At 37.6% G+C, this 21,998-nt stretch overlaps 3 protein-coding genes across 3 annotated transcripts in view; 1 reads left to right on the top strand and 2 right to left on the bottom strand.

The window, feature by feature from the left end:
• Positions 1 to 6,793, top strand: part of cacna1sb (calcium channel, voltage-dependent, L type, alpha 1S subunit, b) — a 38,879-nt gene extending 32,086 nt beyond the window's left edge. Inside the window, exons 44-45 of the mRNA XM_051652558.1 lie at positions 3,664 to 3,732; positions 3,848 to 6,793. Coding sequence (XP_051508518.1) covers positions 3,664 to 3,732; positions 3,848 to 4,078 — 300 coding nt within the window. The 3' untranslated portion in view covers positions 4,079 to 6,793. The remainder of the gene's footprint in view (positions 1 to 3,663; positions 3,733 to 3,847) is intronic.
• A 930-nt stretch (positions 6,794 to 7,723) lies between these two features.
• LOC127414505 (transcription initiation factor TFIID subunit 10-like) lies at positions 7,724 to 11,014 on the bottom strand. Its single transcript, XM_051652566.1, has 5 exons — positions 10,639 to 11,014; positions 10,260 to 10,414; positions 10,109 to 10,173; positions 8,232 to 8,346; positions 7,724 to 8,057 (listed from the first exon to the last, which is right to left on the bottom strand). The coding sequence occupies exons 1-5, from the start codon at positions 10,811 to 10,813 to the stop codon at positions 7,968 to 7,970; spliced, it is 600 nt and encodes a 199-aa protein (XP_051508526.1). The 5' UTR covers positions 10,814 to 11,014; the 3' UTR covers positions 7,724 to 7,967.
• A 1,363-nt stretch (positions 11,015 to 12,377) lies between these two features.
• The window catches only part of LOC127414504 (EF-hand domain-containing protein D2-like), a 44,453-nt gene continuing 34,832 nt past the window's right edge, over positions 12,378 to 21,998 (bottom strand). Inside the window, exons 2-4 of the mRNA XM_051652565.1 lie at positions 18,043 to 18,190; positions 17,635 to 17,769; positions 12,378 to 15,264 (exon numbers count right to left, since the gene is read on the bottom strand). Of these exons, the coding sequence (XP_051508525.1) occupies positions 15,133 to 15,264; positions 17,635 to 17,769; positions 18,043 to 18,190 (415 nt within the window). The 3' untranslated portion in view covers positions 12,378 to 15,132. The remainder of the gene's footprint in view (positions 15,265 to 17,634; positions 17,770 to 18,042; positions 18,191 to 21,998) is intronic.

A 21,998-nucleotide genomic window follows, 5' to 3' on the forward strand; every position in this document is an offset into this window, starting at 1 on the left:
TGCATCTTTTTCCACAAATGAAAAAATACATTAATCTTATTTTATTGATGGAAGAAAGTAAGTCCTATGGGTTTGGATCAAAATAAAGGTAAGTGAATGAAAGAATAATTAATAATAATAAAAATGACGTCTTATTGACCTGTTTCATGTGACATCACTGTATGACCGCGCCGCCATATTTGTGACCAAAATTCCATATTTCTTCATTGTGCTGCACTGTGGGATGCGACAAAAGTAGGCAAAATTCTTGTTTCTATTTATAAATCTTAAAAATGTGTTACTGCTGTTTAATTATCAGAGCCAAAATGTAATTTTTCTTTCAATAAAGTTTTATCTTTTAAGTGACACTTCATTTCGCCAAATACAACAGGCGATGAAGGGGGAGAGCAGGGATAAAAACACTTGTCTTTGCTAATTTATTTAGACATGTCAGTTATCTGTACACGTATCAGTTATATTTATAACATCATTGATTCGGATACAATTAAACTGGAAATGCACATAGGACAATGTTATTCATAACACCCAGACTGTAATAAGGTATGCAATAATTGTAACATGTTCAATGTTGTTGCAATGTATGAAAAAGCACTATAATGTGAATATATAGTACATATTTAATTTGAATATACTCATGTTAGTCAATAAACAACACATCATAAGATCATGATGCACAGACATTATTCACACCACCAGACTACAATGTAAAACACTAATATGCCTCGGTTGCTTTTTGTGTATTCTTCATGAGTTAAAAGCAGCTTGTGCATTCATACAGACGGGATCATCACAGATGTTTTGTAATATTTTGACCAAATCTGAGCAGAAAACAACACAAAAATGTATAACTTCTGAATGAGAGTTGTTTACGGTGATGTACTTCTGGGCGGGTGCACTCGCTGGTCACACAACAAACTCGCCGCCGTATGGAGATGAATCGTTGATAAAAATATATATAAATGTCTGTGAACGTCAAATTTTGTAATATTTATGCTGACCTCATTCCTGAATACACCATTCCTGGGACTTGGCATGGATCAAACCCATTTTTTGATGTTTTTCTTAATGTACAGTTGAAGTCAGAAGTTTACATACACCTTAGCCAAATACATTTAAACTCAGTTTTTCACAATTCCTGACATTTAATTGTAGAAAACATTCCCTGTCTTAGATCAGTTAGGATCACTACTTTATTTTAAGAATGTGAAGTATCAGAATAATAATAGAGAGAAAGATTTATTATGGAATTTTGGCCCATTCCTTCAGACAGAACTGGTGTAACTGAGTCAGGTTTGTAGGCCTCCTTGCTTGCACATGCTTTTTCAGTTCTGCACACAAATTTTCTATCAGATTGAGGTCAGGGCTTTGTGATGGCCACTCCAATACCTTGAATTTGTTGTCCTTAAGCCATTTTGCCACAACTTTGGAGGTATGCTTGGGGTCATTGTCCATTTGGAAGACCCATTTGCGACCGAGCTTTAACTTCCTGGCTGATGTCTTGAGATTTTGCTTCAATATATCCACATAAATTTCCTTCCTCATGATGCCATCTATTTTGTGAACTGCACCAGTCCCTCCTGCAGCAAAGCACCCCCACAGCATGATGGTGCCACTCCCATGCTTCACGGTTGGGATGGTGTTCTTTGGCTTGCAAGCCTCACCCTTTTTCCTCCAAACATAACGATGGTCATAATGGCTAAACAGTTCAATTTTAGTTTCATCAGACCAGAGGACATTTCTCCAAAAAGAAAGATCTTTGTCCCCATGTGCACTTGCAAACTGTAGTCTGGCTTTTTTTATGGTGGTTTTGGAGCAGTGGCTTCTTCCTTGCTGAGCAGCCTTTCAGGTTATGTCGATATAGGACTCGTTTTACTGTGGATATAGGTACCTGTCTACTTGTTTCCTCCAGCATCTTCACAAGGTCCTTTGCTGTTGTTCTGGGATTCATTTGCACTTTTCGCACCAAATTACGTTCATCTCTAGGAGACAGAATGCATCTCCTTCCTGAGCGGTATGATCCCAGGCTGTGTGGTCCCATGATGTTTATACTTGTATACTATTGTTTGTACAATCAGCCATTTGGAAATTGCTCCCAAGGATAAACCAGACTTGTGGAGGTCCACAATCTTTTTTTCTAAGGTCTTAGCTGATTTCTTTTGATTTTCCCATGATGTCAAGCAAAGAGGCACTGAGTTTGAAGGTAGGCCTTAAAATACATCCACAGGTACACCTCCAATTCAGTACACCTCCTATCAGAAGCTAATTGGCTAATTGTCTAAAGGCTTGACATAATTTTCTGGAATTTTCCAAGCTGCTAAAGGCACAGTTAACTTAGTGTATGTAAACTTCTGACCCACTGGAATTGTGATATAGTCAATTAAAAGTGAAACAATCTGTCTGTAAACAATTGTTGGAAAAATTACTTGTGTCATGCACAAAGTAGATGTCCTAAACGACTTGCCAAATCTATAGTTTTCTCATTTGAAATCTGTGGAGTGGTTACAAAATGAGTTTTAATGACTTCAACCTAAGTGTACTGTATGTAAACTTCCGACTTCAACTGTAGTTTAACGGGTGTTTTTCCATTCACCGGCATTTTTTCCTCCCGCTTATGGTCACAAATATGGCGGCTGCAGGGAAAAATTGACGTCACTGAAACAGATCAATAGACTCGCCCTAATCATTGAAATATGCATCTATGCCAGATACCAGTTAGTGTTACTGCAGTTAAAACACTTTAGTTTGGATGTTGATGTGTATTTAAAAAACCTATCGATGTTGATTCATTTCACACAGTTGTCTCTTTACCTCGTCTGTGCTGTTAATTTCAGGGCTGTCTAGCATATAGAGCTTAATACTAGAATGTTCTCTTTAGAATTCAAATGGCTCACGTAAGCCGCGATATCGCGTAAAGCCCGACTGAACAGTGCAAGTTTTGCTATACGCTGTCCCATAGCTCTTGCTGTATCTCTGGAGCACGCTGATGTAAGCTGCGGAGGTTCGTGGGAAAGCACGCTTCATTCGCCCTGCACAGATGCGCGTCAGTTGTGAGAAGCTGCTTATAAAGAGCTGAACACGAGATGAATACAGTTACATTTGCTTAGGCTACGGCTACCCGCCAAAGTGGCTAGTAAGAGCGAAGGAGTTACCTGCCCTGCTAGCAGTGGGCGGGTGTTAATGTCAAGCCCTGCGTCTCCCTTCTGAACACGTTTAGATGCGCTTTATAATATGGAATACTCTTTCTGTGGACCCCACTCCAGTCCGGGCCCCCCTAAAGTCCAAGCTCGGGACAAAAGGTCCAGTTGTCCGCCCTTATTGGCGGCCCTGCTGAAATTAACATTAACCAAGATTCATGAATGCTGTCAATGCATTGTTCATAGTCAATTCATGTTAACTAATGTTAACAAATGGAACCTTATTCTAAAGTGTTACCAATGACATATAAAACCCAATAAAAATGTGACAACTTGCCCTGACTTGACATTTAGGAAAAACACCTTTGTCCTGAGAATACAGTTCAAACTTTAGGTTAAAATCTACCTTAATATATAGATCTGATCCAGTTAATCTAAACTAAACATGACAGCACAGTGACTACATTAAATTTCATCTATGCAGTTTTTATAGCCAATTTTTTTCTCTTTGTGTGCATCATTCTTTCAGTTCCCTTATGATCACTCAAATGGAGCAAGAAGAGAAGATGCACCAGCCACTGACAAACTCATTCAGCAGGTAAACTTCACCAGGTCACATGTCTCATCACTACTTCAGCTCACGCACATCCTTCCATACATTCCAGACCTTCTCAGGCAAAATGTATTTCATTTTATTTTAAACCATTCCCCAGGCACTGAGAGATGGTGGTCTAGACTCCCTGGCTGAGGACCTAAAGTTTGTGTCTGTGACTAGAAAGGAGCTGGCAGAAGCCATTAATATTGGCATTGAGGATATGGAGGGCATGGCTAAGGGTATTCTAAACGGGCAGAACGGCAAGGAAACAAAACGTAAACGGCGTCCCATCCCAGTTCCACCCGACATCAAGCCAGCCAAGCCTAAAGAAGACACTAGTGCAGTGTAGAGACATACTCAGAGATATTTAACACATTCATGTGACATAATCAGCCTGATTTTCCTGCCCAAGTTCAAAGTCACTTGCTTCTCTGTTTATAAACAGGTAGTGTTTTAAAAGATTCTTCTTTTCAAAGAGGCTAATTAAGTTTTAGAGAAATAAGTCATTAAAGAAGACTTCTATCCAGTCTGATCTTTACTGCGTTATTTCTGTTCCACTGAGTGGTATTTGAACAACTATGCTAAACACTGCTGTTTAGAACTTTTAATGAGATTTGGTGCTTTGTGTATTTTTCTGATGAGTACATCAGAATTCCTGGGTTCCTAAATTCAGGAAGTGATTTTTTTTTTCTTTTTTTTTTGTTTCTGAACATGCCAAACAATTTAAATAGAAGTCACCACGCTTCTATTCTGTGAGCGTTTACAGTAAACACACAGTTGAGTGAGTTGGATGTAATACAGATAAGTGCCTTATAATTTTGTAATCTGTGGGCAACCAATAAAGCAACAAAGGCAAGTCTTTTCTAATGTACCCTTGAAGAACTGTGGTTTAAACTGCTCACATTCTAAAACTGCAATGGCTGACAGCTGTTATTATGTTCACAGGAAACACATTATTTTACAAAATATTGAACATGTTTTTAAGTAGTTTGTTACATTGCATTGAGGGATTATTATCCTCATGTCTTGTTTACAGGAAAATGTTTAGCAGTTCTAATGATTGATTTTAGAAAAAAAAAATACTTTATGCATAAAATATGTATTGGTCTTACAAGACATTTTGATTTTAGTTTTTTAATGATGTATGCTGATAATGAATTGACACACACAGGAAGTGTTTGCGTGCTTGTGCTCTTTGATTGATAGGCCAAGTACAATATGCAAAATGCTTCATTCGCATATGTTCTTTTACTTATTTAGCAGACACTTTTATCCAAAACGACTTCAAAATGAGGAAAGAAGGTGTAATTGTGCATAAAGGAGGAGGGCTTAAAGGAATAGTTCACCCAAAAATTAAAATTCTCGAATCATTTACTCACTTTCATGCCATCCCATATGTGTATGACTTTCTTTCTTCGTCTGAACACAAACGAAGATTTTTAGAAAAGTATCTCAGCTTTGTAGATCCTCACAATGCAAGTGAATAGTGACCAAAACACTGAAGCTCCAAAATGCACATAAAGGCAGCATAAAAGTAATCCATAAGACTCAACAGAGCCAAAACATTCTTCTAAAAATCTTTGTTTGTGTTCTGCTGAAGAAAGAAAGTCATACACGTCTCAGATGGCATGAGGGTGAGTAAATGATGAGAGAAATTTTATATTTGGGTGAACTATCCCTTTAATGAAGCTTCAAAATGTGACTTTAAATCTGCAAACTGAGTGCCTTAAAAGCTCCTCTTGTACGTGAGCTTTTACATTCTTGAAAAGAACTTGCCTCTGTGCTCATAGTGGGATTGAATTCCAGAATAAATGTACACCTTTGTTTTCTCTGGAATATGCAAAGGCTCTGTCCAAGTATTTTTTTATTTAATTTATTGGCCTTTTGCATTTATTGTATTGGACAGTTAAGGTGGAGATATGAAAGTGGAGGAAGAGAGTGAGGGAATGGGATCAGGGAATGGATTTTCATTATGTGGACACACAACAGCATTTACTTGCCTTGTAAATGAATGTCTAATGAGGTTAAGAAAGCACCATAAAATAAACAGGAGAGTTAGATTGGTGTACAGATTTTTTTTCTTCACAGTGGAAATGGGGAAAGGCTCTCTTAACATTTTGATTAGTAATCTAGTTACTCGTCATATCAGTTACCCTGTAAATATGCAAATCAAATCAGAAATTTCAAAAGTTGAATGATTCATCGAATGTGTTTTACATAACTCGCTCTCAGCATTGTTTGTAAAATCCACATTATATTTCCCTGTGTGCCCATACAGTGGAAAAGCAATTGCAAATAGTAAATAGCAAAGGCTAGTATTTATAACTCTTTATTTTTGGTCGATACCAGATGGTTATTAATGAGCTCTCTACGGCCAGTGCTGCTTTGCTGCATACTGTATCCTACTATTCTTAAGAGGGAAATTTGAGAGCAGATTCTATTTATACTGCAACACCTAACAACTCAAGCCTCATATGGTGTTAAACTAAATCTATAAAGCGAAGATGAGGGTGAGTAAATGATGAGAGAAATTTTATTTTTGGGTGAACTATCCCTTTAATTAAGCTTCAAAATGTGACTTTAAATCTGCAAACTGAGTGCCTTAAAAGCTCCTCTTGTACGTGAGCTTTTACATTCTTGAAAAGAACTTGCCTCTGTGCTCATAGTGGGATTGAATTCCAGAATAAATGTACACCTTTGTTTTCTCTGGAATATGCAAAGGCTCTGTCCAAGTATTTTTTTATTTAATTTATTGGCCTTTTGCATTTATTGTATTGGACAGTTAAGGTGGAGATATGAAAGTGGAGGAAGAGAGTGAGGGAATGGGATCAGGATAAAAATTTTTAGGCTAGAGGAATTTGGTAAAGAAAATCTAACATGATGTTTGCTTATAACTGCCACTGTAGTTCTTTTTTTAATTTTCTCATATCAAAGCATGCACATCCAAAATACAGTTTGCAGGTGCCTGACTAGAATAACACTAAAAAAAAACCCACACACACAAAAAACAGTTACCACACTGTTGCTCTCAGAACATTTTTCATCCTTGTCTCACCCAGCGATAATGTGCCAAAGTATTTTTCTACCTTTCCACTGTAAAGAAGCTGAGTTTCACTCAATTCAGATTATTTTACACATGACTTCACTGACTGCATCAGGATTGTGTTGAAATATAGCACATTAGTTGATAAAAGCAAGAAAGCTGACTGATACCACTGTCTGAAGTCTTACAATTTTATTTTCTCTGTGTTTAAGGTCTGATTTGCCGTGTCGGTTTGGGCTTGCCCTTTTTATATTTCATGGCGAACTACAATATTTTGTTGTTGGATTTTCATTATGTGGACACACAACAGTATTTACTTGCCTTGTAAATGAATGTCTAATGAGGTTAAGAAAGCACCATGAAATAAACAGGAGCTAAATTGGTGTACAGATTTCTTTTCTTCACAGTGGAAATGGGGAAAGGCTCTCTTAAAATTTTGATTAGTAATCTAGTTACTCGTCATATCAGTTACCCTGTAAATATGCAAATCAAATCAGAAATTTCAAAAGTTGAATGATTCATTGAATGTGTTTTACATAACTCGCTCTCAGCATTGTTTGTAAAATCCACATTATATTTCCCTGTGTGCCCATACAGTGGAAAAGCAATCGCAAATAGTAAATAGCAAAGGCTACTATTTATAACTCTTTATTTTTGGTCGAAACCAGATGGAAACCAGCTCTCTACGGCCAGTGCTGTTTTGCTGCATACTGTATCCTACTATTCTTAAGAGGGAAATTTGAGAGCAGATTCTATTAATACTGCAACACCTAACAACTCAAGCCTCATATGGTGTTAAACTAAATCTATAAAGCGAAGATGAGGGTGAGGTGTCAGTTTACAAATTCATATAGTGTATATATTGATGTTACAAATTTACAAGCAAATTCACGAGTTACAGTGTAAAATTAAGACTATTAAATCCTTTAAACATTTAATACGGACAACAAATTAACTTAATAAGGAATTTATTTATAGAGAATTTTACTGATGTCAACAAAAGTCACATAAGGTGTGGTGAAATCAAAGAACTCAAATATGTTTAAAGAAAATACAAAAAAGCTGCTATATCCCTAAAGGTTCCTTTTCTGACCCAGTGGGCTGATCGTTCGTGTGCTACAGGACAATATCTTCAAAGCTTTGATGTGACAAATAACACATTTCCAGCAGTCTGTTTTTTGTGAGGCAAATGTTCTCATATAAAGTAGTGAGGTTTCTTAACATTTATGCCATATTCTGACAGGGCCGGGGTCAGATCTTCCATTGTCAGTGTGTACTTCTTGTCCTGTAATTAAGCAAGATGATGATTTTTTTTTACATGTTTTTTGCACCCCATTTTTTTTTTTATTACAACATGCTAAATAAAAGATTTGTTATACATAAAGAGACATACATATGTATTTTTCTAAATATTCAATACACATAAATGTAAAAATGTATGGATTCTGAGCGCTCAAACCTTGGTCTTGTTCCTGGAGCTTCCAGAGGCTGTGCCCTTCATTTTGCAGTGCTGCAGTGCATCATTTGCAATGTCTGAGATGAACTTCTGAGAAGCCAGGGAGATGAGACGGATTCTGTAAAACCACAAGGGGATAATGTTGTTTAGACAATGTTGTTTATTAAGAGCAATAAGTTTAAGAGCAGTTAAAGCATGGGTTCTCTGATTAGTATTAACCCTCTAAGCTCTGAAGGTGTTTTTAAAGATTTAGTGGCAGTTTCAGTGGCATGCCCAAAATTAAAGGCTTATAACTATACAAAAAAAAAAAAAAAAAAAAAAAGAGGGTCAAGTGTTTGGTATAATTTTAAAGAAAACTTTTCCATTTTTTAAATGATATAGATTATGATAAATTATGAGACTCTCAGCCTAAGAAACGGCTAAAAATCACACACACACACACAATAAATTTGAACCAAAAATTTTCTTTTTTCTGATTTAACATTAAACATCTCAGAGTAAATAAGGTATCGCCAAAAAAAACTTTTTGTTTTGTTCCCAATAATCTAACTAAGTCAAATTTTGTGTTGATATGACAAAGCAATCAAAAGTTATATCATTACAAATATACTTTATCCTAGTGTCCAAAAGCCTCACCAAACAAATAAAACTGTACATAAGAACTAATTACACATACAAATATAACAATGACTAAAGGTATGCCTTCTCTCTCCAAAGCATGCAGGCATGAGTAACAAGATTTCATTCGGTTCCATGCTGTCATTTGAGCCATCATTGAGTCTGTGTCATGAACTTGGCGCCATCTCCTGGTGGCCATATGAAATTAGAGTGAACTATACTCTCTGCCCATATTTGGATGACTTCCACCTCTGGTTGCAGTGATCTGAATCCTAATAAGATTGGTTTAGCATTCCATGATGCTGGACAACATACTACATAATTTTCGATACAGTCATCTGATCCAGGAAAGCTAACGTTTTTTTAGCCAGATAGCACATCATGTGCTGTGTGCACATTGTCCTTGTTGTGGATTATCTAATGATCTATGCATCCAATTACATTAAGTGTGGGCTCGTTTTAATGGGAATCCCCTCTTCTAAGTAATGGTGTGTGATTTTTATGTTATGTATTTGATTGTGTGAAGTTAGTAATGTAATTGATAAGCAACACCTGTTTACATGTTAGATGTATGTCAAAGACATAAACTTAGCTATTACTTGCTATATATTATCTGTGAGTAAAAAAAATAGGCTGGTTGTATTTTACTCTTTGAGAGATTTCCAACAACATATGACACATGGCAATTTGATGAGTTTGATGTTTTTACCGGTTACAATAATATGTGCAGTGCAAAATTATCAAAACGGAACACTTCTGATTTGTCTGCAAATTTCAAAGCACTTGTTCGATTTTGGTCATAATGCCAACATGCATTGTAAAGTACAGCTTCTAAGGTTTAAAACGATACCTATTTTGTGTTGGTCAAGACTGTAGTTATTAATATTTTTTATAATTATTTGTTTTCTCGGCGGGCCCCCTGGCAGGTACAAACATGTTACGCATGTTAACATAATTTATGATTTGTAATATTATAACAAATATAATAATATTGCTCTGACGTATTACCAACAATGCAATACTCTTCATTAGAAGTGAGTGTAATAATTACACTATCTGCAGTTTTAAAGCAACAACAATGATACAATTATCTCATGTATGGAATAAGAATTGATCTTTCATTACAAATACGTACTCCAGGTTAAACTTTAATTTGTCATTAAAAGCATCAAAGCTCTTCCAGCAGAACCCGAGGGCCTGAAAATGCTCTTTAGAACTACTACTGAGCAGCTGTGTGAGAAAACATTAGTTCCAAAACTCACATTCTTGGATCTGATGCTTCAAAACCAGCTCGGTTGAGGTAGTATCCTGTGACTGCATCTGGGATCTGGAACACAGACAGTTTGTCAACAGTGCAATCCACAATATACCATCACTAAGCACAAGACATACAGCAATAATGTATGAACTCACTGTGGGAGTGTAGTCCTCCAACTGCATCAGGAAATCAGCCAGTGGTGTAGTTGAGATAACAGGCTTTACATCGCCATTGGCGATCCCTGTGGGCACATACACCCCATTTGACACGGTGTCAGATGATGGGGTTGCCATGGCAGCTGAGGTGGGGACTGTTTGGAGATAAAAGTACGACAGGCTAAAGCTGCGTAAACAACATACATTACCACCATAAACATACAAATTAATTAAGTAATAGGCCTATCTAGTTTCCATAAAAGTCTCTAGCTTTGTGAGTTTTTAATCAAATTTATTATGCAAACACACACGTAACTAAATGGCTTAAGGCTAAGAAGGCTATCAACTTCAAACGGTTGTAATGATTAATTTCACCCACCATTACCGCTGCCGACCGCAGGGATGCTGCTGGCGTTCGCGGCTGAGATGCTGTTCGGGACGCAGTTGCTGCTGCTGCTGCTGCTGCTGCTACTGGTGGTGGTGGTGGTGGATGTGCTGGATGCGGCGGCGGCGGCTGCTCCGGTCTGTCCTGTTTGCGGAAGATCTACGTTCATCTTTTCTGCTTAGCTTCACTATTTAAATAGATTAGAGGTGCTGAACTAATACCACGCCGTTTAAATTAAGGAAATGTTAGGTCGTGCGGTCGTTAATACAGTTTAAAAAGCCACATTGGGGATAAATCACTTTCAGGAGAAAAATATTTACGATGGAGGTGGGTCACGTGATCAACACAATACCGTGCGCAACTGGTAATAAAGTCCGGAGAACTGCACAAAAATGTGGCCAATAGTTCCGGTGTTGTATCAAATTGTGTTCCCCATCGGAATCTAATTCCCCCTAGCCCCGATAGGGTATGGGATTATGGTTAGGGTTAGTGTAGGTAGTGTAGTGCAGGTTAGGGTAGGCAGGGTAGTGTAGGTTAAGGTTAGTGTAGGTAGGGTAAGGCAGGGAAGGGTTAGGCTTAGGTTTGTGCATGGAGGATTCTGACAGCGGAGAATATTACCGTCAGATACTGTTCCCACCATACAGATATGCTGGGGGGAATCAGATCGCGATGGGGAAATACATGTATTTATATGTCTATGGGGAAACACACGCAACACCAGGATGGATCACGTCTAGGGAAACTTTTTGGATATTATTCTATATTATATTGTGATTGTATATTATCATTATTATTTGGATATAAATATAAAACCTTTTCTGGTCTACAATAAACCATATTTTGTTACTAAATTAATTCCCAATGTATTTTTTTTTTTTTTACTTTTGTCCCTCTCTTTTATATTTCCCTTCTGTCTAGATAGAACCCTTCTTGAACCTAACGCACACGCTCCCATAGATATTCAATGGGCGGTACACTGACGAGGAGACAAGATGCCGTTTTTTAAATGGATGTCTATGGAGGAGATGCTTCAGTGTTCTGAATAAACTGCTTTAGTGAGGAAATAGCTTATCACTGAATGAACTGATCGCCTGTCCGCCAATCTTCAACATGTTTTACATTAAACAATCCTTGTGGAATGAACTGTCTGGAGTTTACTACAATACAATTGCTGTTTTATAAAAGAAGTCACGTACAATCTTGCGACAGGTAGTGTCAGTTTACGGCTCTCCGACATTTGACTATCCGCAAACGGTGACTTACTGTCGTAACACACTACTTGATGGCTGTCTAGAAGGTAACCCTCGGCAGCCTAAGTCTCGTGAGAGTCTTAATATTTGTTACTGGTTTGGTTTAGGGTTAGGTGTAGTGGTAGGGTTTAGGTTACGGTTAGGGGTAGGTGTAGGGTTTCTGAAGGTCTCTAAATACAAAAACTGTGTAAACATTCAGTTCGGCTCTCGCGAGACATTACCTTTTAGACACGACCCCAGCTGACCGTGCGCTGAGTTCGAAATTGCATATTACCATACTAGTCTTACTATTTCTGCCATAAACAAATACAGCCCGTTACGCGCACTACTATGGTAAAAGCGCGGATGTTGCTATCTCAGTAAATAATATAATCTCTGTTCTGTCCTCATTTTTGCCAGCATTGACTATTTGCAAATGGCTCTACCTAGTGTTGGTCTCGTCAACTAACTAGTCACGTAAACACATAAAGCAGTCAAAAAAGGTTCCAAATTAAAAGTATTTTTATTGTCTCAAGAATAATTATACACTTTAGTAAGAAAATCAAAAATAAATGTGCATATTATAGAAGCCACATATCAATATGTATAAGCCTATAAGAGTATGATACCATAACCACCAGTTTCAACATAGACAGCGACAGTAAGATACAGATATGGCCAGGGTGGTCAAGCCCTCTCAACCATTTTCAGATCGCTAGAATGAAAAAGAATAGAATGGAACGCTAAAATAAAATCCATAAAATGAAATTGTAAAAAACAAAAAAAAAACAAAAAAAAAAAAACACAGTTGTTTCTCATTCTTCTGGCATTAAATTGCACACAAAAATGATCAATTTTGTGTGTGTGTGTGTGTGTGTGCACATTTTCACTGAAACCCTTAGTGGAAATTGCATCTTTGTGGTATTACAGCCAGAAATGTATTGTAATTATTCAGATGTGCAAACCTTAATTATGAAACTACAATTTTAAAGTAGTTTCTTACTTTTTATTAAAATAACAAAAATTGTATGATGAACACTGTAGATCAGTGATGTATAGACCAAATTCTAAATAGCTCTAAAGATTAATTAAGATCTATTGATCAAAAACGTTAAGATAGATTTCAGAGAAATTTAAAGCAGAATGTTATACTGAAATGAACTTAACACAGTACCGAACTCTTTTGGCACAGCATAACAATGTAACAAAATCAATCTCAAAAGGAATGACAGAATGGTTTATGGCTTCTAACAGAATGCAGCTTGCTGTTTGATTAGTCCCTCTTCCTCAATCAGTAACATATACATTGTTATGTTCACCCTTTAACACCCCGTATTCAAAATACTTTTCAGCAGAACAGTAACTTACAAATTAAAAGGAAAATGAAAATGGCTGTACTGTAAGAGCAGATAAGGAGACAAATATTAATACACTTACTGTATTGTCTGAATTTCCACAGAACTAGTGAGCAAACAAGAAAGTTACCAGTGACTCTGAACACAGAAACACACTAAGAAACCAATACAAGATGAAGCATAGCAAGTGTTAACAATATTGTTATCTAATATAGAAATGCATAAAGTTGTTTTGCCAGCATGTAATTATCTGATACACAGAATACATGGGAGACAAGATTGTAGACAACACAATTCACATTTTTTCACAAGACCCCTTTCCATATAAAACTAAAATTGTTCATTTTCATCACATGAAAATATAGATTTGTCTTTATACATGGCATCTCAGTTTCCTTTGCCACAGTGTACTGCCAGGTACATGAGTTAACTCAACTACATGACCATCAAAGTCATATTTCAATGAATTAGGCTTTTGAATGGTTCCTTTGTGGGTATCCGTTAGAAATTTTTCCCTCATTTGTTACGTCACAGTAAACTTTGTTGGTGAAATCTATTAGTATTTTTTTTTAAACTAAATACTTGATGAAAAAGATGAGAAATGTCAGATTCCATTCAAACACATTGGACATTTCCATCATTTCAATGTTGGAACACATGTACTGGCTCTATTGAATAGCCACAGCTGTTTCTCTATCAAATGATGACTTGCTTTTACGAATGAAACACATTTGCTTTCATCTTATCTCACTGTGCATGTGGTGCTGTGTAAGGCTTGGAATGTAGTACATAAGATGATAAATATTTGCAAGCCAGAACTTAATTTAGTTCAGCCATGCTGGAAGGTTACAGTTAACAGAGCTGAGGTGAATTTAACCCTTTATCTACCCAAACCCAAAGCATGTCAATTTTACTTAAGCACACATGAAAGCACAGATTAAGGATGTCCAGAAGTAGTCAGGGACTGTTCTTAGGTTAAATTTTTTCAAATTGTCATATCATTCCCATTGCAATTTTGATTGTACATAGATGACAGTTGGTAAGCTTGTGTGTGCCACTTTTAACGTCGAGGGAAAATAATTGACCATGCAAAAATATATACACACTCATAACAAACACCATTACAGTCACCATACATGCACATACACCCAACTCCTCTCAGGAAAAAAACAAACAAAAAAAAACCAGACTATATTATGCTCTAAATATTTCATGTATCTGTGAAAGAATGCTAATTTTTTGTGCTCTCATGGTCAAATGGACACCATGCTGTGTCAGTGATGCTAAATTAATTAGTAATGGTGCAGTGAAAAGCAGGAAATGATGTCACACTAGTGTAATTACCACTGATATGCATACAATGGATTGAATATGGCATAAAATTGATTAAAACCCCTTTAAAACTCCTAATTGCCTCTGAAAGCATTAGAATTAAATCTCAGCAACCCACTGCGCTTTAACGTTGACACAAACAACACACAAGTGATTTGAAAAAAGCCATTCAAGGTAAAATTAGACTGACACAGAACAATGATGTAAGAACTACAGTACACGTACAGTACATATATACACGTGCCATTGAAACAGATTTTAACAAATCGAATCCAGTGTACTGACATCAATGTCTAGCTTCACATTAAAAATGAGCCTGAGAGAGAGAGAGAGAGAGAGAGAGAGAGAGAGCAACAAAAAAAAAAAAAAAAAAATCAAACAACAATTTCAACATTGACGGATGTGTTAGATCCAGTCATGAGCACAAACAACATGGGCATCTCTCTCTCAGGAAGATGAATCTGCATGGATCTCAAAGCGTTTCACAGCCTTGCATAGTATCTACGATTAGGGGGCTCTTTGATGAACCGCCAGACAGACATGGTAAGTTGAGGCTGTCGAGGTTGGTGTGGTTATTTGAAGGCTGACTTCAGCTCTTTGAAAGCGGCTTGTCTTTGTTTCCTCTCCTCCGCCTGCCGTTTCTTCTCCTCCTGCTCCTGACGGATTTCCGCTTCAAACTTGTTTGATTCATTAATGGCCTGCACCTGTTACAAAAGCAAATAGCAATTTCTGGGTTATCCTAAACTGAGTTTCCTTATAAGTAAAAATGCAACCTATCTAGGCAGGAAATTAAAGGAGTATATATATATATATTAGAATGTCGTGGAAAAGTTCATTTATTTCAGTAAATCAACTCAAATTGTGAAACTCGTGTATTAAATAAATTCAATGCACACAGACTGAAGTAGTTTAAGTCTTTGGTTCTTTTAATTGTGATGATTTTGGCTCACATTTAACAAAAACCCACCAATTCACTATCTCAAAAAATTAGAATACATCATAAGACCAATAAAAAAAAATGTTTTAGTGAATTGTTGGCCTTCTGGAAAGAATGTTCATTTACTGTATATGTACTCAATACTTGGTAGGGGCTCCTTTTGCTTTAATAACTGCCTCAGTTCGGCGTGGCATGGAGGTGATCAGTTTGTGGCACTGCTGAGGTGGTATGGAAGCCCAGGTTTCTTTGACAGTGGCCTTCAGCTCATCTGCATTTTTTGGTCTCTTGTTTCTCATTTTCCTCTTGACAATACCCCATAGATTCTCTATGGGGTTCAGGTCTGGTGAGTTTGCTGGCCAGTCAAGCACACCAACACCATGGTCATTTAACCAACTTTTGGTGCTTTTGGCAGTGTGGGCAGGTGCCAAATCCTGCTGGAAAATGAAATCAGCATCTTTAAAAAGCTGGTCAGCAGAAGGAAGCATGAAGTGCTTCAAAATTTCTTGGTAAACGAGTGCAGTGACTTTGGTTTTCAAAAAACACAATGGACCAACACCAGCAGATGACATTGCACCCCAAATCATCACAGACTGTGGAAACTTAACACTGGACTTCAAGCAACTTGGGCTATGAGCTTCTCCACCCTTCCTCCAGACTCTAGGATCTTGGTTTCCAAATGAAATACAGAACTTGCTCTCATCTGAAAAGAGGACTTTGGACCACTGGGCAACAGTCCAGTTCTTCTTCTCCTTAGCCCAGGTAAGACACCTCTGACATTGTCTGTTGTTCAGGAGTGGCTTAACAAGAGGAATACGACAACTGTAGCCAAATTCCTTGACACATCTGTGTGTGGTGGCTCTTGATGCCTTGACCCCAGCCTCAGTCCATTCCTTGTGAAGTTCACCCAAATTCTTGAATCGATTTTGCTTGACAATCCTCATAAGGCTGCGGTTCTCTCGGTTGGTTGTGCATCTTTTTCTTCCACACTTTTTCCTTCCACTCAACTTTCTGTTAACATGCTTGGATACAGCACTCTGTGAACAGCCATCTTCTTTGGCAATGAATGTTTGTGGCTTACCCTCCTTGTGAAGGGTGTCAGTGATTGTCTTCTGGACAACTGTCAGATCAGCAGTCTTCCCCATGATTGTGTAGCCTAGTGAACCAAACTGAGAGACCATTTTGAAGGCTCAGGAAACCTTTGCAGGTGTTTTGAGTTGATTAGCTGATTGGCATGTCACCATATTCTAATTTTGTGAGATAGTGAATTGGTGGGTTTTTGTTAAATGTGAGCCAAAATCATCACAATTAAAAGAACCAAAGACTTAAACTACTTCAGTCTGTGTGCACTGAATTTATTTAATACACAAGTTTCACAATTTGAGTTGAATTACTGAAATAAATGAACTTTTCCACGACATTCTAATTTATTGAGATGCACCTGTATATATATATACACTATATATACTTTTATATACTTTTTCATGTGAACACAAAAGGAGATTTTAGGCAGAATGTTAACCTCAGTCAACGGAGCAGCATCAATATTTGTAAAAAATTCCCTCGAGTTTCACGGAAGAAAGTCGTATGGGTTTGGAACAGGGACTATTTAGCAGAGATGGACCACTTCTATTAAAATGAATGGGAGAAATTGGAACAGCCTACAACCAACGGATTAGAAAAGGAAGTCCCGCCTTATAGGTAAAAAAGCCAATCACCTTTGCGTTTTTTTCTGAGCTAAAGAAGCACAATTTATGATACCATCATTGTCAGATTTTACTGCTGATTTTAAATATGTTCTTTGGTCATAATCTTGACCAACCCTTTGGAGATTTTGGTCTTTCCCCATTCAAGGTGATAGGAGCTGCACTTTTATGCCACTTGTTTACATAGAAAATAGCTACACAGCTTCCCAGAAGTGTTCCAAAAATGGCCGCTGAGTGGACTGACTTGCCTTGAAAGGGACTTTGGTTTGGAACAACATGAGGGTGAAAAAATTATGACAGAACATTTTTGGGTGAACTAACACTTTAAAACAAATAGCTGTCATGAGACTAAAAGCTGCTGTTATAGCAGAAGCTGAGGAGTTATTTCACAAAGTGGAATAAAAACCACAAATGTAAATGGAATGATTCTTTACTTTTGCCTCAAAGAATGACTTGGCTCCCTTTACTCCCTCAGTTGACACATCAATCTCTGACAGGCGTGCCAAGACATGAAGCCCACTGTCTTCCGCCAGCTCTCCTGCGGCTGCTTTTCTGAAGATAAGAAGGAACTAGAGAGAGAGAGAGAGAGAAAGAGAGAAAAGAAAGAAAAGAGGTGGTAAAGCTTCCTGTGAAATGTGTAACTCTTTATTGTGTATCTAATCGTAGTTTATCTAATTATGCAAGACTGATAGCAACTGATAATAAACAGTTACTGGGAAATACAGTCAAATCTGCAACAACTAGAAGTAACACACTGTAAACAGATTATCATGACAGTAAAGTCATGAATGGCACTATATGTTACAACCGTGACAGTTTTTGGACACACAGAAGGCATTTACCTCTCTGAAGCTGAGTTTGCCATCCAAGTCCTCATCTACTTCTTTGATCATGTTCTTCAGCCCCAGGTGAGTCTGTGGCGCTCCGAGTTTCTCCATCATCAGCTTCAGCTCCATCAGATCGATGAAGTTATCTCTCTCTGAATCATACCTGCGTACACACAAGCAGCCAAATGATTAAATACGACATATCATTGAAAACCGGTTTTCTGATTGCTCTTTTGAAACAAAAGAGTATGATATATGATGTAGACAATACACTTAAGGCTGAGTTTGTTTATAACCAAGGTCCCTAAGAAAGTGTCTTCCACCTCCCTGGTAATAACGTTGCGATATGGGGGCCTGGGTAGCTCAGCGAGTAAAGACGCTGACTACCACCCCTGGAGTCGCGAGTTCGAATCCAGGGCGTGCTGAGTGACTCCAGTCACCATAAGCAACCAATTTGGCCCGGTTGCTAGAGAGGGTAGAGTCACATGGGTTAACCTCCTAGCGGTCACTATAATGTGGTTCTCGCTCTCGGTGGGGCACATGGTGAGTTGTGCGTGGATGCTGCGGAGAATAGCGTGAAGCCTCCACATGCGCTAGGTCTCCGCGGTTACGCACTCAACAAGCCACATGATAAGATGTGCAGATTGATGGTCTCAGATGCGAAGGATTGAGACGATTCACTACGTCACCATGAGGACCTAGAGCGCATTGGGAATTGGGCATTCCAAATTGGGGAGAAAAATAAATAAATAAATAATAATAATAATAATGTTGTGATATAACTCATGTCCAACAGAGGGCAGTACCGAAGAGTAACTGGACTCCTTGCTTAGCAGGAGCATGCCTTTTTAACACTATTCTGTGACATCTTTTACTGAAGAGACCAATTTCTACTAAAACATCATGGTAAAGAGAAGGTGAAAAACCCCAACAGGGCAGTCATTGACCATAAAATTCACCTTAAGCTCATAGTAGAACTTTTAAGCACACTGCCTAGTGCCAAGGAGGACAAAGAACCAGGTAAATTCTAAACAAATAATTAGTCTAAATACTTTTATTGTACAATGCAACCTTTTTGTGAGGATGTATTTAAAGCTTTTTATATAGAAAGTGAGATTCAAACCATTCAGAAATCCACATCAGCAGAGTAGGAGCTCAATGTGAAGTGTTCATTAACAATTAGCCATTTATTATACCTGCCACTAAAATAATTTCTATGCCAAACTCTCCTGCATTTTAAAAAAAAAAAGAGCTTATATGCTGCTGGTAATTTGAGTTAATAGCAATACCAGACACCTGTGTTTACATCTGGCAGCATTCAAATTTGTAAACTGTAAACACAAAATCTGTAGACTAAACATAAGTCTGAGGTTATATAAATGTTTAAAGCATTTCAGTCATTTTCCTTGTTTACAGGGAAGAAAGTTCATGCAGGAGGAGGACATTAATTTTATATCTCTCTCACAAGCACACATGAACACTTCCTGTTGCTACATCAGAGACGTGACCATTTAATTGTTCAGAACGATATTCAATGCCTATAGAAAGTCATAATACCATGTCAAAATTCTTATTTGTCACATTACACCCTGGAAATGTAAATAAATCCTATCAAACCTTTTCCTGTTGTATTTACATATTATAACCTTCAACATCAAAGTGAAACTAATATGTAAAACAATTCTAAACAATTATTAAAAATTAATTAGTAAAATACATGGTTTGGAAAAGTGTTCAGCCCCCTAAGATTAACCATTACAAACTTGCTGAGGTGCAACCAATCACCTTTCAAATCACATACCTGGTAACTGGCCCCCACCTGACATCAACTGTAGTAGTTTTAATTACTTCAGAATTAAACCGGCTGTTGCATAAGGATTCCATTACTAGGTGTGCTTCTCATTTCTAAAATTGTGCATCCTCGTTTCCTTTCCTTGCTTCCTAGCTCCACTCTCTTAGAAAATGAGGAAAGGATCCAAGGAAAGTAAATGAGGACAAAAGGAATCAAAGCATGACGGCTTTGTAAAATGTCCTGCTCACTCACGCACCATGTTTTTGCGCAGCTGCAGTATCTCTGCATGCTTGCCGTTATGTTACCTAAACTTTATTTATTCATATATTCATAATAAATCCAAATAATTCAAGATGCACTGTTGAAATATGTGTCAATTATGGTTTATTTAAACTGCAAAGGTGATACAAGATTCAAAACTATTGTGTCAGTTGTGAAGGGGGTGGAGAATTAATACATGTGTCAGGTGCTTCAGCCAAAATGTTTTCCACATAGGATGCTCCTGTGTTTCCTCGCTCAAGCATCCTCGTTAAGCTTCCTCAGTTCTCTGTCCTTGCCTCCTCACAATGCATTAAGATAATTGATACATCCTTCATGATTGCTGTCTTTGATTGGTTTCTGGGTCACATGCTCGAGTACGGGGGAGCAAGGAAACAAGGATGCACAATTTAGGAAATGAGAAGCATCCTAGTAGTGCATGGCAATGAATTCATGAAATCACCATGGTTGGAAAGGTGCTATCAAAAGGGCTCCAGGATAAAATTGTAGAAAGGCACAGGTTAGGAGAAGGGTACAAAAAGATTTCAAAGGTTTCTATTCCTCCCCAAGTACCGTTCAGAGCATTATTAAAAAGTGGAAAGGGCATGGCACCACCAAGACCTTGCCTAGAGTAGGCTGTCCCTCCAAACTAAATGACTGTGCCAGGAGGATATTGATCAGGGAAGCTATCAAGAGGCCAAAGGAAACTTTGAAAGCTCTATGAAGTATTAAATCCAGGAGTATGATTACTTTTTAAACCCTGTTGTTATTCTAGTTTTTCATCTTATACAATTTTTTGGAACTGTTTGTCTTTTTTTCATTACTTGAATGTTGAAAGGCAAAATTTGTAAATAAAGCTGGAACAAATATTTTTTTAATGGGTTTTGAAAAAAAAAAAAAAAAAAAAAAAAAAAAAAAAGGTATGATGATTTTCTATAGGCACTGTATAGTTAACTCATGTCAGGATGATTATATTCGCTTCCCTCTCTTTTACTTTTTCTGAGGCAGGCTTCTGAAAAAGAGTGCCAGGTGTGAAACAAAAAGGAGAGACAGACAAAAGATCGACAATTTCAGGGGCATACAGTCTGGTTAACGTTAGATTGTAGAGAGACTGGGAAGCAGAAAACTGTCTACATTAAACAAGACTTTTTTCACTAGGTCAAGTAAGAACATGTATTTTGTTTGTCAATGTATATTTAAAAAGTAAGAAAACTGCATGTGGATGTGTGATTGTGCAAGCAGTGGGAAAGTAGGAAGGATTTGTCACTTCCTTTTTTTTCTCAACCTTCATGTGTGTGACCACTTCCTCCACACACATACACATAGCCCAAAAAGGGTTAAGTTGCTATGGCAAAGGGGTCATTTTATTGAAAGCAAAGGCCAGTCAAGACGCATTCCATCTATGGTAAAAAGTCAAAATTGCCAAAAGTGGAGATACGGGTTTTTCATCGGACAGCGATGATATGGTAATTTCATAACACCAAAGTCCCTTTAAGGCATTTAAGGTCACTCTGCAACCATGTTTGAAACACTTCCGGGCAGCTATTTTCTGTCTCTCTATAATACAAGCACAAGACTGACATCTCCAAAACGGTTGGTCAAGATCATATTTCAACTTGCAATAAAATCTGCCAACAATTTGTCCTAAAATGTGCTTCTTTAACTCAGATCACGCAAAACCTTTGTCCAGCTAATGTGCACGCTCAATGAAAATTGACAGGTGACTGGACAAGGTGACTGTCTCTTTTAACTGCAGGTGGGACTTCAGTTCCCACAGTTGCCATATTAAGCATTACAATTACTTCCATTCATAACTATTCCAATGACCCATCTCATCCTATGCTGTCATTGGTAACACTACCCATTAGCACAAAAATAACCATCCTTCCCAACCAACAAAGTCCTCAGGATAAAAAATCTT

This window comes from Myxocyprinus asiaticus, chromosome 24, assembly GCF_019703515.2.
Source record: "Myxocyprinus asiaticus isolate MX2 ecotype Aquarium Trade chromosome 24, UBuf_Myxa_2, whole genome shotgun sequence".
NCBI lineage: Eukaryota > Metazoa > Chordata > Actinopteri > Cypriniformes > Catostomidae > Myxocyprinus > Myxocyprinus asiaticus.